Below are 15,981 nucleotides of genomic sequence, written 5' to 3' on the forward strand. Positions count from 1 at the left end.
AAAAAATAGTCAATTGACCCTTTTATTGCTGGTTAGACAGGAATGTATTCAGTGCTCTCCGCTTGAGAGAGAATGAATTATATTTACAACGGATATCCAAGTAATATTCAGCTGTCAATCTCGAAGCAACAACGAGGGAGGAATGATGTCAGCAGGACAGGATAATAAAATTCCAAGCAGATGTTCAGTCAGGGCTCTAATTTTTCCCTCTATTCCCTTGGTAAGCATTTAATTTCTTTATTATATGCAAGCTAGGCAAATTGTACTTCATCAAAACTGTATTGTGAAATTTTAATATTTCATTTCATAACAAAACTACGCTGAGCAACCTTTCTCATAATAGGAACATCAGAATTTCAAATGTCAAGTCTCTCCGTTTCAATACATTTTAAATAGATGTTTTTTAACATTGCACCACAGAGTTGGAAATTTTAACTGGTTGTCTTGATTGTTTACAAGGAATTTCAATTTCTAAAAATTTGATATTCCTTTCATAATGTATAATCAATTAATGTAGATTATATTTGACTTTTCATCAGTATTATAAAGCTGATGCTACTATTGCATTAAGCCTACCAGCACTTAAGCATGTGAAATAACTTGTACATTACCGCTAGAGATGAGCGAACCCGAACTTCAAAGTTCGGGGTTTGTATCCGACTGAAGTCCGAAACTCTAAACTCTGAAAATGGACTTCTCCTGGAAGTCCGTTTTCATGTTCGGAATTCCAGGGAAAGTCCAGGAGGATGAGCAAAAGACAAAAAGACAGAGAGAGTTCAGGTTCAAGCTCAAGTTGGGTGCCAGAACCTGAACATCCATGGGTCCGCTCAACCCTAATTACTACTATAAGGTTGTGGTCACAAGAGCGTATAGAAAAATTAGTTCCATTTGCATCTGGAAAAGTGGAACAATTTTTTCTCACTTGTCATCCGTATGCAGCCTGTATGCAATTGTTTTTGCTCAACCTTTATTAATCTTTTACAGGATCATTTACAGTTTTCTATACTACAGAACTGTAATGTTTCCATAAAAATTGGGTGCTACTGTGTGGCTCTGTACAGCATCTGATTTTTTCTCCGCACCCATCCGATTTTGAAGTGAAATCTCTGCATGCTGGGATTTTTTCCACAGACAGATTATGCCATTGAAAAATATCCGTCATCAGCATTACCCCATTGAATAGCATTGGTCTAAGTGCTATCCCATAAAAAATCAGATATCACTCGTCCGATTTATACGTTCGTGTGAACAAGCCCTAATCAGCAATCTAACTTGCATGTTAATATTACATAGTGTAAGGTCCCACTGTTACAACTTCAGGCAATCATGTTAATGGGGCTCTTGATCCACAAGAATGGTGGCTAGAGAGCCCCATCTTGAATGGACCGAAGGGGTCTGTTTGTGACCAGAATTCCTGACCTAGAATGAACAGTTACGAGATGTGGGTCACAATAGAGGAAAGAATAGGCTGCTCTAAGGACCAGGTGGTAGACAGCGAGCAGGTGAGGGGTTTGACAGGTGACCGATGAGGTGAACATAAGTTTTCCTTTTTGTTTATGTTTACATCTTATGATTTTTATGCTTTAGATCAGGGGTGCACAACCTTTTTAGGCCCAAGGATCACATTGTCATAATGAATCAAAACAGGGAGGCGGAAATAAAAATTAAAGGTGTAGTACCTTCTGTGACATTTTTGACATATAGACAGTAGTTACAATAAATGTCTGATAGGTACAAATTTTACTAACAGGACTCATACCTCCACCAATCTGCACTCTATTGATATGTTCACAGGATTTTGACAAGTAGTTAGAAACAGCTTCTGCGCCTTATATCCACATAAAAGTTTCTGATGGATTTTGATGGGAAAAGCTCCTATAGTGCACATAGTGCTGTTTTTCACACTATTTTGAAAATTTCCAAGTAAAACCAGTAGGGATCTTGTTCAAAGACTATTTGAAGCATTTTTAAATATGGATTTCCAGTAATATCTGCTTCTAAATCCTCACAATAAAAACAGTGTGATTAAACCCTAAAAAAGAAGAGGTGATGAATAGCTCTCTATAATAGTTGATGGGTTCTTTGCTTACTGACTAATGGCTCACAACTCCAATAAATATCAGAGGATCGACTTACAGATATGGAAGACCACCTGGCTAATTCACGCACTGCTTTTTGTAGTGCCTGTCGGGTGAGGAGACTCCATTCTCCTGATGTATGAGACATCCAGAGATGTCAACACAGGACACCATTAATACTTGCCAGTCCCTGCCCTAAATTATGTACACTTTACATCGGAGAAAAATTGGACAGCTTTTTATAGCTTAACATATAATATATTGCAACAAAATTTTAATGTAAGTTGCTTTAATTTGAGTTTCCATGTTCCTACTTACTAAGTCAATTTTTTTCATTATTATTATAATTAATCATTGAAAGTTATATTTTATTGTCTAAGGATCTTTAGTTAAGGTCTATTCGGCAATTTGGTAATTATCCTACTTACTAAAGTCTTATGTCTCTTAGTATATATGTGTAATCATTAAGAGTTATTTATTCTTTTTTGCTTTTGGGTTAATAATCTGCATTTTATTATTTGATGTCTTGTTACTGACTTGTTTATAAAGATCAGCAAAATCAAAGGAGGCAAGATGCAGGAGGGAGGAAGAAGAAAGCAGCCTGGACCAATGACGACATAGGAGGTGTGTGTTAGACTACCACAGAAACCTTGGAACGGCAGGATCTAGATTAACTAAGAAATGGAGTTAAGCACCAGACAGTAACCCGTAGACTGTGACCTGCTTTTAATTTTTGAGATCAAGATTGTCAATTTTGACAATTCACTGTAGTATACGTTCCTACCAGATTTTCTTAATATGTACAATTGTATGTTATGTAAATTAAACTGACATAGCAAGCTGCAAAAGAAAGAAAACAGTAAATTTGGCCAATTCTCTTACAGGATGATATAGAGTGTCCAAGGATCCTTATTAGTGTCCTCTAGGAGATCATCTACTGCTATACAGGTACAGCTCTGTCACATACATAAGTCCTAATGCATCAGTAGCATTTTCTTCTATAATACATAAGATCTATCAAAAAGCTCAATTTGTCACCTTTGTTCTAGGTCATTTTTTCAAGAGATAACTGCACACTGCATTTTAAATATGTCACAAAGTAAGGGTTGGCTAAGTATAGCTTTTACTTTAATACAGCCTGACATGTGACATATAAAGTGGAGAGAGGAAAAAATATATTCAAATAGAATTGAATAATTCTCAAATTTGAAAAAAAATCCTCCAGATTCACCAAAAATCTGCATTCGCAGCCTTTTTCTTAACCTCAACAACAAAGAAAAAGATAGGCCATAAAAGGGGGATCACCACAAACCAGGAGATAGCGTTTAGAAGCAAATTTTATTGGACATGAATGCACCAACACACACATTTAAAAACATTTAAAAGTCATCCATGTGACATAGCTATAACAACCCTAGGCTCATAATACAGCCTGCAACCTATAGCAATACTCCAAAAAAGATTGTGCAAGTGTCAGCCAAATGATCATAAAAACAGCATACCAAATAGTGGTTAACAGTATAAAATGCCCTACCAAGGATACAAAAAACCATATATTATATCTGATCTGAACCTCTGAACCCTGCAAGGCAAAAGTCAGCAAGATGACAAATAATCACAAGAGCCATACACACTAGAAATATATATGAACAGTGACAAAATGGAACAATGAGTCACTGAGATCACAAAGATACATGCAGATGGAGTGCATATGGGTTCATATGGGTTTTGTTTTTCTTTTTCTTAACCTCCTCATCGCCATTTTCCTACACTATACAGTGCTATCAAAATGTCAAAAGGTTAAAAAAATACTTATCCTCACTTTACCAGTCACCTCTCTGGTGCCTCTGCTCTTTACTGTCAATGGTCCAGTCCTCATTGCCTCTCCTGCTTGCTTCTGAAAGTGTCAAGTGTTACACATGCACGCACAAAGTCAAAACGAACAATGTTACATCATTTCAGCATAACCTCTTGCGCCATTGCACAGATCCCTCCTTTGCCTCATCAGAGCTGGAAGTCCCGGCCAAGCATGAGAGACCCAGGGATTTCAGAGCTTGGGGCTGGTGATCAGAAGATTTGACGAGGACTGGACAGGGGATGGTGAAGAGCAATGGAGCCAGAGAAGTGAGCGGTAACGTGAGTACAAGGATTAATTTTTCTTTTTTCTTTACGTATTATTTCTATTATGCTCTGGGGACTGGAAAAAGTCTCAAGAGCATTAAAAGGGTTATTGAATTTGGGGAGAATAACTTATTAGCTACTCGCATTTCCTTTTGAATTTTGCTTGATCAGCACATCTGTAGTTATCTCAATAGTGGAGTCCCAAGGTGTGTGGATCAGACTGAGAACCTCAACATACCCAACACATGGTGAGTGCTGGCTGTGTTACATATCCACACATGCCTGAAACTGCATCTCAACCCATGTAAAATAAGTCATCCCACTGCACCATTGATGGAAAAATAAAAAAAAGTTATTGGTTACAAAATATGGAGCAGCATAAATTATGTTTTTGAGTTTTTATTATTTTAGGCAAACTTTTGAAATTCGGTATTACTGGAATCACAATTATTTGCAAAATAAAGTAATCAGTTAAGTTGCAAAGTGCAAGTGAAAGACATTAAAACAAAACCCAGGCATCAATGGTAAAACGATGACTTTTTTAACCATTCTACCCCATGTTGTTTTTTTACTGTGTTTCAGCAAATTACATAATAAATTAAGCTGCAGCTTTGAAAGTTCAACTCAGGTCAGGTGCAGACAAGCGCATTTTTGATCTGAGTGCAATCTGTAAAAGCATTGGTTCGCACTTGGACTGATGTAATACTATGAGGCCATGCACATAACCGGGGAAAAAAAATTGCTGCATTCCTGAGTTTTATCCAATATTAGGTTCACATTCAGCTATGCAAGTCAAAGAATTTGTTGAAAACATAGGCCTGGGTGGGGTCTGATTTCCGCTCACTGGCAAAATGGAGAAGATGCATATTTTTTTTCCCTCTTCTCATCCAAGAGAATCGGATCATACTGTACTGACATTTTGATCGAACTCTGATAACACTTCGATATGAGTGTCATTTTCGCTTGAGAAAATCTACGGCCATCTGCACCTGCCGTTATTCTGGAAAAAAACAAGTTGCCGTATGGCTATGTCATAGGAAAAAGAAGGGAAGAAAAAATGTCAAGGTTTTGTTAAGTTGTACTAGAGAAAAAAAGACTAAAAACATATACAGGTGCATCTCACAAAATTAGAATATCATCAAAAACTTAATTTATTTCAATTTCAATACAAAAAGTGAAACTCATATATTATGTAGAGTCATTACATACAGAGTGATCTATTTCAAGTGTTTATTTCTGTTAATGTTGATTATTATGGCTTACAACCAATGAAAACTCACAGCATTATATCAGAAAATTAGAATACTTTATAACACCAGCTTAAAAAAATTATTTTAAAACCTGAAATGTTGGCCTACTGAAATGTATGTTCAGTAAATGCACTCAATACTTGGTCGGGGCTACTTTTGCATCAATTACTGCATCAATGCGGTTTGTCATGGAGGCGATCAGCCTGTGGCACTGCTGAGGTGTTATGGAAGCCCTAGTTGCTTTGATAGCAGCATTCAGCTTGTCTGCATTGTGGGGTCTGGTGTCTCTCATCTTCCTCTTGACAATACTCCATAGCTTCTCTACGGGATTAAGGGCAGGCGAGCTTGCTAGTCAATCAAGCACAGTGATACTGTTGTTTTTAACCCAGGTATTGGTACTTTTGGCAGTGTGGACAGGTGCCAAGTCCTGCTGAAGAATGAAATTTCCATCTCCAAAAAGCTTGTCGGCAAAGAGAGGCATGAAGTGCTCCAAAAGTTCCTGGTAGACAGCTGCGCTGGCTTTGGTCTTGACAAAACACAGTGGACGTACAAAAGCAAATGACATAGTAACATACATAGTAGCATAGTTATTAAGGTTGAAGGAAGAATTTAAGTCCATCTAGTTTAACCCATATACTATCCTAACTTGCCATAACATGTTAATCAAGAGGAAGGCAAAAAAAAACAATGTTGCAAACAGTAAGCTTCACATTGGGGAAAAAAATTCCTTCCCGATTCCACATACAGCAATCAGACTAGCTCCCTGGATCAGCGCAATATTAAGGAAACTAGTGTTTATACCCTGTAATATTATACTTTTCAAGAAAGGCATCCAGTCCCTTCTTAAATTTTAGTAGGAAATCACTCATTACAACATGATATGGCAGAGAGTTCCATAGTCTCACTCCTCTTACAGTAAAGAATCCGCGTCTGTGATTATGCTTAAACCTTCTTTCCTCCAGATGTAGAGGATGCCCCCTTGTCCCCATCACAGGTCTAAGAGTAAAAAGATCATAAGAAAGGTCTTTGTACTGTCTAATGATCTTTTTACTCTTAGACCTGTGACATGGCTCCTCAAACCATCACTGATTGTGGAAACTACACACTAGACCTCAAGCAGCTTGGATTGTCTGTCTCTGCACTCTTCCTTCAGACTCTGGGACCTTGATTTCCAAGAATTAGTGTGAGGTTTCCACAATCAATGATGGTTTTGAGAGCCATGTCATCTGCTGGTGTAGGTCCACTGTGTATCAAGACCAAAGTCAGCACGGCCATCTACTAGGAAATTTTGGAGCACTTCATACTTCCCTCTGCAGAAAAACTTATTGGAGATGGAAATTTCATTCTCCAGCTGGACTTGGGACCTGTCCACACTGCCAAAAGTACCAATACCTGGTTTAGAAACAACACTATCACTGTGCTTGATTGGCCAGAAAACACGCCTGACCTTAAGCCCCTAGAGAATCTATGGGGTATTGTCAAGAGGAAGATGAGACACCAGACCCAACAATGCAGGCAAACTGAAGACTGCCATCAAAGCAACCTGGGCTTCAGCAGTGCCACAGACTGATCGCCTCCATGCCACGCCGCATTGATGCAGTAATTGATGCCAAAGAACCCCGACCAAGTATTGACTGCATTTACTGAACATACATTTCAGTAGGTGAGATGCACTTGTAGATTACTATTCAGTGATTGCAGCAAAAAAACCTGGATAAAAAATGACCATTTTACTCATTGCTTTGGATTACCCCGGTCCATCTGCTATTTAAAAATAAACCCATTACCGATCCAAACCTCTATAGCTACCAAATTTCCCATGAAGCAGCAAAGTAATATTTGACTTCATAAAATGACTCCAAGATGAAACAAATTGACCTTGGTAGTAGAAGAGGTTAAGTGCTCTGAAGGTTCTGCGTGTGCTGCCGGCTCTGCTACCTGCTTCTATTACACACCGTCGCCTTTCACTGTTCCATAGTGAACAAGCTCATCATCCTGTGTATGAGTGGAAAAAAATCTATTGTGCCTGGGTTTTGGAGAACGAACTGCCTTTCCACGGCAATTCATAAAACTATTCTACAGGCCTAACTAGAATACAATAACACAATAGGAAGAAGAAGAAAAGATCTTTGTGCAAAAAAAAAAAAAAATAGCCCAATTTCCTACAGAGGAATCTCTGCTACATCATCATCCTCCGGTTTATTCTTCTAAGTCACACTATTAGAGGAAATGGTTTTGCTAATGGTATATTAGAAAGCCATAAATAATGCACATTATGTACCTGCCATGCTGCAAAGTATATATCTGATCTACATCCATTCATGGATTAGTAAGTCACGTCTTCACTTAACAATGATCATACATTATTCCAGCTAATGTGGAGTCCACCGCAATGCACAATTTAATGGCTATATCCCTCCGTAAATAGACCTTCCATCCTCTCTCTCTTCTTCACTCGTTTATTGCTTTTATGCCGCGCTGCGTAAAATACTGCTGATTCAATGTATTCCTGGAGTATAGATTTTTCTTTTGGCGTTCAATTAAACTTGCACGTAATTGTAGCACTATTTTTGTAATGGTTAGGCAAGAAAAAAATGAAAAAACTAGGTTAAATGAAAACGTGAGATCTGCGGGAAACTTTGTCTGGGCAATCACATCACGGAGTTCGTGGAATGAATTAAAAAAAAAACTGTGCTGATTATTGAAAGTGACAGACTTACAAATCAATGCATGTCACCAGCAGAGTGAAAGCAGATGTTTCTGATTAATCAGAATTACACGTTCACGAGAGAGAAGGGGGGGAATCTAAATTAAAGCATATATGATGTGATCTAAACGCTGTACTTCATCCGCTAGGGTTCACCCTGAAAGCACTTAACGCTTCCCTTTGACAGGCGTGTATTTTTGATACAGTAGCACCGAGATACAATGTAACTGATCTATTCCGGTGAACTTTTATCTTCGAATCCGGCATTGATCGTCCGTATCGATCAAGAGTTTCTTTCCTATCGGACAATGCTTAAACTTAACTTGGCAGGTCAGAAGCCACATGAATATCAATACAAAGTTGCAGTGCCGTGACAGTTTCTGCTTTAATGTCTCACTTGAAAATGTTATCCTGTGCGGGCTTCAATAGAGAAACGTTGGCTTTTTTTGTTTGGTTCGTGCGAGAAGTATCTAATTAGTGACTGGTATTTCCTAACATAATCCACAGATTTATGCTGAAGGGTATTAAAATTGCAACACGTTATGGGTAAATTAATGCCTATCATGTGTTTCTTCATTAGGATTCTATGGAAAGAAAATCTCATTAGTATGGGACTTGGGAAACCTGAGCTCTTTCAAGTCAATTCTTCTTAGTAGGTTAAACAATGGATTTAAGCCCCTTCCTGGGCTGTAACAATTGATAATTCTAATGTGATAATTAATATGCAAACCATAGAATATGGCTTTCCAGCATCCACCGATTTCCAAAGCAATTATCATTATGTTACTGCTAAAAAGTCGCCTTGCCGCTGTCTTTAATTGAAAAGTGTGTATGTTTTATGCCTTGATACAATGCAAATATGCAAAGAATATCCAAGAATTCTTGCTAAAAGTTGGACAAAATTTTTAACATGTAAAATGGATGTCAGTAAAGCAAAATCTTTCACTTGGGGCCTCGCGTCATGGCCATGATGTGTGCATGAACCTCAAAATCTCATGCAGATATCCATGAAAATTGGGCGTTCCCGACCCAAGCATGACAGAATCATTGAAATCTATGGAGCTGTCACTCTCGGGGTGGGAGACACATGGCCAGTCCATGCAGTGCAGCCCAAGATTGGACTGAGATCTACGGACGTCTGCATAAGCTCTAAGGTTACGTTCCCACAATGATCTTTTGGTGAGTTGTTGATCTTGCAGATTTTTGGCAGCAATTCTGCACCCATTAAGTAAAATAGGTTACTTTCATTTTTTGCAAAAAAATAGATAGCGTAAAAAAAAAATTCACCAAAAACTCATCGTCGGAACGTAGGCTAAGGGTATGTTCACATGCGGCATTTTTTGCAGCAATTTTTCATTATTTTGGGTGCATTTCTTCATGTTGACAATAGGATGCATTTTACAGCACCATTAAAAGCAATACGCTTTAGGAAATCTCATGTACATGCAGCTTTTGCTTTTTCAAACTGAATTTTATCACTGCAGTGTTTTTAAAAATTTGTAGCTCATCAATTCTTTCAGCATTTTTTCATCGTTTTTGGAGCGTTTTTTTTTTACCCGTGATACAGCAAAATTCTGGAAAAAAATGCAGCATAACATTTTGTGCTACAAAACACAGCAAAAAGGTTATGCTACTTTTTTTTCAACGTTTTTACGGTTTCTCATTAATTTCAAAGGTAAAAAAAAACAACGCTGAGGGGTTTTCAGCACTTTTTGGGATGGAAACCAACTTTACTAACATGTACTGTAGACAAATAACACATCTGTCTGAAAAATGCAGCTATTTGCTTGTAATGTGCGGCATTTTTTTGCTAAGAGTAAAGATTTTGGCTGCAAAAAAAATGCTCCATGAATGTGACAAGTGTACATACCCTAAGGCCGGGGTCACATTTGTGAGTGCAATGCGAGAAACTTGTGCAAATCTCTCGCCTCAACACCCGACACTGCCATCGGCGGTTCAGACCGCAGCATTCAGCTGCATATAAATACATGCAGCCGCACACTTCGGTCCTGAGTGCCGGGTGTTGAGGCGAGAGACTCGCGCTAGTTCCCGCATTGCACTTGCAAGTGTGACCTTGGCCTAAGGTACACCCTCATGCAGAAAAAATGGACAAATTTTCATCAGTGTTTTGGATAAGATTCTCAGCGTATACCTGCTTTTACCATTATTTTTAAATCTGTGACTTTTACATATTGCAAAAAAAAAAAACAAGGAGCTTCTCTTTCTAATTACAATGTTAAAAATGGACAGCACATACAGACATCCTTCAAGTTACACTTGTGGAACATTTACTTAATGGTATACGATGTGTTACCAATATCCACAGATGCCAACATTTTCTGAAACCAGAGCCACTTTTGTGGTTAAAGGGTACCTGTCGGCAGGTTTTTGCTATTTAATCTGAGAGCAGCATGATGTAGGGGCAGAGACACTGATTCTATTGATGTGTCACTTACTAGACTGTGTGCTGTAGTTTCAATACAATCAGTGCTTTATTAGCAGAAGATTATCACTCGATGACTAGGTCTCACATGCAGGCTAGTCAAGTTTATCAGTGATGCTGACCAGTAATTCCCCCAGTGATGATAGCTGTTCCTTGGTGGTTTCAGGCTTTAGTATAGGAAGAGGATTTTCCTTCTGGGAAAGTCCACTTAAAAGACCTTACTAGAGATGAGCGAAGGTGCTCGTATAAGGTGTTGGCATGCACGTGTGCTAACCGAGTGACTTCAACGTGCTCGAAAAATATGTTTGAGTTCCCACGGCTGCATGCCTCGCGGCTGTTTGAAAGCGGTAACACCTGCCGGGATTGCCTAAAAAACAGACATTCCCTGCATGTGATGCAGCTGTCGAACAGCTACGAGATATGCATCTGCGGGAACTCGAACATATTTTACAAGCACGCCAAAGACACTCGGTTAGCACCCAAGCATGCTCTGATAACGCCTTATCCTAGCACGTTCTCTCATCGCTAAACTTTACATTATACCCAAAACCTTCTTTATTACATATATACACTCACTGGCCACTTTATTAGGTACACCTGTCCAACTGTGTGTTAAGACTTAATTTCTAATCAGCCAATCACATGGCGGCAACTCAGTGCATTTAGGCATGTAGACATGGTCAAGACAATCTCCTGCAGTTCAAACCGAGCATCAGTATGGGGAAGAAAGGTGATTTGAGTGCCTTTGAACGTGGCATGATTGTTGGTGCCAGAAGGGCTGGTCTGAGTATTTCAGAAACTGCTGATCTACTGGGATTTTCACGCACAACCATCTCTAGGGTTTACAGAGAATGGTCCGAAAAAGATAAAAAATCCAGTGAGCGGCAGTTCTGTGGCCGGAAATGCCTTGTTGATGCCAGAGGTCAGAGGAGAATGGGCATACTGGTTCGAGCTGATAGAAAGGCAACAGTGACTCAAATTGCCACCCGTTACAACCAAGGTAGGCAGAAGAGCATCTCTGAACGCACAGTGCGTCGAACTTTGAGGCAGATGGGCTACAGCAGCAGAAGACCACACTGGGTACCACTCCTCTCAGCTAAGAACAGGAAACTGAGGCTACAATTTGCGCAAGCTCATCGAAATTGGACAGTAGAAGATTGGAAAAACGTTGCCTGGTCTGATGAGTCTCGATTTCTGCTGCGACATTCGGATGGTAGGGTCAGAATTTGGCGTAAACAACATGAAAGCATGGATCCATCCAGCCTTGTATCAACGGTTCAGGCTGGTGGTGGTGGTGTCATGGTGTGGGGAATTTTTTCTTGGCACTCTTTGGGCCCCTTGGTACCAATTGAGCATCGTTGCAACGCCACAGCCTGCCTGAGTATTGTTGCTGACCATGTCCATCCCTTTATGACCACAATGTACCCAACATCTGATGGCTACTTTCAGCAGGATAATGCGCCATGTCATAAAGCTCGAATCATCTCAGATTGGTTTCTTGAACATGACAATGAGTTCACTGTACTCAAATGGCCTCCTCAGTCACCAGATCTCAATCCAATAGAGCATCTTTGGGATGTGGTGGAACGGGAGATTCGCATCAGGGATGTGCAGCCGACAAATCTGCGCCAACTGTGTGATGCCATCATGTCAATATGGTCCAAAATCTCTGAGGAATGCTTCCAGCACCTTGTTGAATCTCTGCCACGAAGAATTGAGGCAGTTCTGAAGGCAAAAGGGGGTCCAACCCGTTACTAGCATGGTGTACCTAATAAAGTGGCCAGTGAGTGTATGTGCACTACACCATTTTCTTGTGTTTTGTCTTTGCTCATGCCTGAAATTAAAATTATTATTTTTTCTTTAAAGGAACACATGGAATATGTGAATTATGGATTAATAATTATAAAACCAAGTATGGAGAATACTTAATCAAAATATCTTACCTTTTCCAGGGAAAATGTCTTTGTTAGAGCAAAACCCCAACCAGTCTCAAAGGCTCTGCGGATCATGGGGGCACTAGTAGTTGGTGGAGCACTTGCAAGCCCAAATGGATTGAGAAATTTCAATCCAGCCATTTCTACACTGATATCTACTGCATCAATAGGTGAATAGAACAACGGCAGCTCCGGTTTGCCAGTAACAGCCACTCCGTGCAATCCCTGTTCAAATACAGTAAAACAATTACACATTTCATTGAACTTAAACTCCATGGCTAATAAAAACTCAAATGTTGGATGGTCTGTATCACTGGGTTAATTACCTATGAAAAATCTAGTCTTATATTCTGTGCAATTGCATAAAGTTTGCAAAGTGCATGTCTATGTGTGATACTGTAGCTTCCATCACCAGGGAGCAATAATTAATTATCGTAATTGACTTTCACCTCACTGGATTATTCACACTACGATATCTGCACAAATTCTCAAATTCATTAGACTTTATCTGAGACTAAATTAATTCTACCACGTTTATTAAAAGGAAATATAGTGTGCCACGTACTAGCTTACGCTTTGGATAAGCAAAAAAAAGTGACCAAATATGTTTAATGGGCACTTCCAAATGCTATAAGAAACCTATGACGAAAGGAAGTTGAGTGCCCAATAAATAACAGGTATTCTTTATTAGTACAAAAAGAAGATAAAACACAATAAAAGAATCAGGAAAAACATATATAGACACTACCACAGGTCTCGGGACCATAACAAATGGCCATAAAAAAAGCTTAATGCTTTGATAACACAGAAGTATCGTTTCTCTACCAAGACTAAATTCTAACAATATTACTAAATTTGATCTTTTCATAACCACCAGCTCGGAGCCTCTGAAGGTCACCTGTTTATTTTTACATTCAGAGTTATAGTTAATATTCATATCTTCTACCAAACCTACTTAAGCTACATTAGGTTTCTCCTTTCACCTGCCTTACCTATGACAGAACAAAGACAATGGAGTGATACATGGGATAACCAACCAATCAAAGCAAGGCTTTCCTTTCCTTTTTCTAAATAAAGTCATCGTCGATATCCAAAAGTTGAAAATTTCCATTCCAACTTATTAACCTTTAATGACTGCCATGTAATTCTAAACAACACACCAATTTCAAGTAAATATGTCACCAGGTTTCTGCTACCTCACCTGCACAGCCAATGTGTGGGGGATAGCTAGAGGATGGCAAATGGATTGCATCCATCACATCAATCCAGTAAACAAGTAAGCATTAATATGGGAGCTAGTGATGAGCGAGTTTAAACTTGTTACTCGAGTTTTCCGAGCATGCTCGGGTGTTCTCCGCATATCTTGGTCGTGCTCGTAAATTATGTCTGAGTCCCTGCAGCTGCATGATTTGTGGCTTCTAGTCAGCCTGAACACATGCAGGGATTGCCTGTTTGTTAGGGAATCCCCACATGTATTCATGCTTTCTAGCAGCTACGGGGACTCAGACATAATTTATGAACACGCCCAAGATACTCAGAGAACACTCGAGCATGCTCGGAAAACTCAAGTAACGAGCACACGCATTCATCACTAATGGGAGCCAAATGAGTTGATGACTAATGTATAGCATTGGATTTACAGACAAGGTACTTTAAGGACACTATCTACAATTTTTCTTAAATTTACCATGAACTCTAATCATTAGGGACAAGTATCAATGTATTATGACTGGTTAAAATCTGATTGAGACACCTTGTGTTATAAAATGCTTTTTGTGCCCATTTGCCAAGCTTTTTTTTAGTTTCCTGGAAGACAAAAAGTTCCTCATGTATTGCAATAAAATTGGGATCTATTCTCCTAAATATATAAGTATATCCCTTGTGGTCTACTCCAACTTTTCAAATGTAAGAATAATAGCATACCTGTAGATATTTATGAATGTACCAAGATGCTTGCTTCCCATCATTAACTGATTCAACAGTTGTATTAGCCAAACCGGCAAGGTCGCCCCCAGCAAATACGCCAAGTTCACTGGTTGCCATAGTCTCTGTGTCAATTTCGGGTAAACCCCATCTGTTGAACTTGATGGGTTTCATGGCTTCGATAACTATAGTAAAAGCATATGTGATGATAATAATCAGACTGAGAACATAAAATTAGGCAATTGTCATCTACTTCTTAAGTTCCCACCTGGAATAAAATAAAACACAAATGGCTATCTTTCCCTTTCTGTAAATATTGTTAAGAATTTTTATTCCTTACAATGCAAAATCAATGCAATACTGACTGCAACATGACTGAAAAACTCTTGTTAGGCTATGTTCACATGCTACCTTTTAGATGTGTTTTTTTCTGGATGAAAACATGCTCTCTTGGCAATAAGAAACTTGTTGCAAAAACGCAAGGCTTTGCTTGTTTTTTCCTGTGTTTTGGTCGTGCTACATTCATCTCTTGTGCATGCTGATAAAGTTTAGTAGCAAAAAAATCTGATTCTACTTCATTAGAGTTTGGCACGAAAAACTGATATCTGTGTTTTTTCAGCGTTTTTCTCACCACCCATTACTTTCAATGGGTGAAAAACACTGGAAAAAGTGCTGAAAAAAAGTGACATGTTCCAAGATTTTTCACAAAATACTGAGGACTGAAAAAACGAGCTGTGTGCATGGAATATCTGAAATCTCTTAGACATAGCTAGTTCTTTAAAATGCAGCTAAAATTAGCAGAAAAAAACAGAAAAAAACTTACAAAATGCAATTCACATCTCATCCGCTGGGTAGCTACACAAAGACACTTATGAACATCTCCTGACGGAGTATCACAAAATCTTGTTGAATTTTTCAAAACAGGTGACCTTATGTCATGCATCTATTAATATGTTGAGTCGGGGAAAAAGTTGAGAAAAAAGACAATTTTCCCTGACTTTTATGCTTTCAGTAGTGTTGAGCATTCCGATACCGCAAGTATCGGGTATCGGCCGATATTCGCTGTATCGGAATTCCGATACTTAGTTCCGATACTTTTTTCATATCGAATACCGGAATCGGAAGTTCCCATAATGCTAGGAGCCTGCTCGATTTGATTCAGCCAATGGGGATCCTCAGAAGTGTGGGCACATCCTGTTAGGCATGTAGGCATGTTAACTACTGGCATGGCTGTGATTGGCTGCTGAAATGATGCCATGATGCACTATAAAAACCGCAGCAGCTGCCATATCTGGTCACTCTGCTGTGAATTCAGTTAGGGACAGGCTGCTGTTGAAGACTGTGAGGGACAGTTAGAAATAGTGATCATCAAACATATCTATTGCTCTACCCAGGCTACATAATCCACCACTGTAGCATTTTTGTAGCCCAGCAGCGCTGTTTTAATAGCTGTCTGCAAGGGCTGTCTGAGTGCAGACCCACGCTGTGTAGTGTGTCCTGCAGGCACGTCTGCTTGTAGGCCGCC

At 39.1% G+C, this 15,981-nt stretch overlaps 1 protein-coding gene across 2 annotated transcripts in view; it reads right to left on the reverse strand.

The window, feature by feature from the left end:
* Positions 1 to 15,981, reverse strand: part of DPYD (dihydropyrimidine dehydrogenase) — a 1,593,199-nt gene that overhangs the window by 726,824 nt on the left and 850,394 nt on the right. For both annotated transcript variants that reach the window (XM_073571402.1, XM_073571401.1), the window contains 2 exons: positions 14,457 to 14,641; positions 12,543 to 12,758 (listed from right to left, as the gene is read on the reverse strand). In XM_073571402.1, the coding sequence (XP_073427503.1) occupies positions 12,543 to 12,758; positions 14,457 to 14,641 (401 nt within the window). The remainder of the gene's footprint in view (positions 1 to 12,542; positions 12,759 to 14,456; positions 14,642 to 15,981) is intronic.

This window comes from Dendrobates tinctorius, unplaced genomic scaffold, assembly GCF_039654945.1.
Source record: "Dendrobates tinctorius isolate UK_male_01 unplaced genomic scaffold, ASM3965494v1 ptg000029l, whole genome shotgun sequence".
Lineage (NCBI taxonomy): Eukaryota > Metazoa > Chordata > Amphibia > Anura > Dendrobatidae > Dendrobates > Dendrobates tinctorius.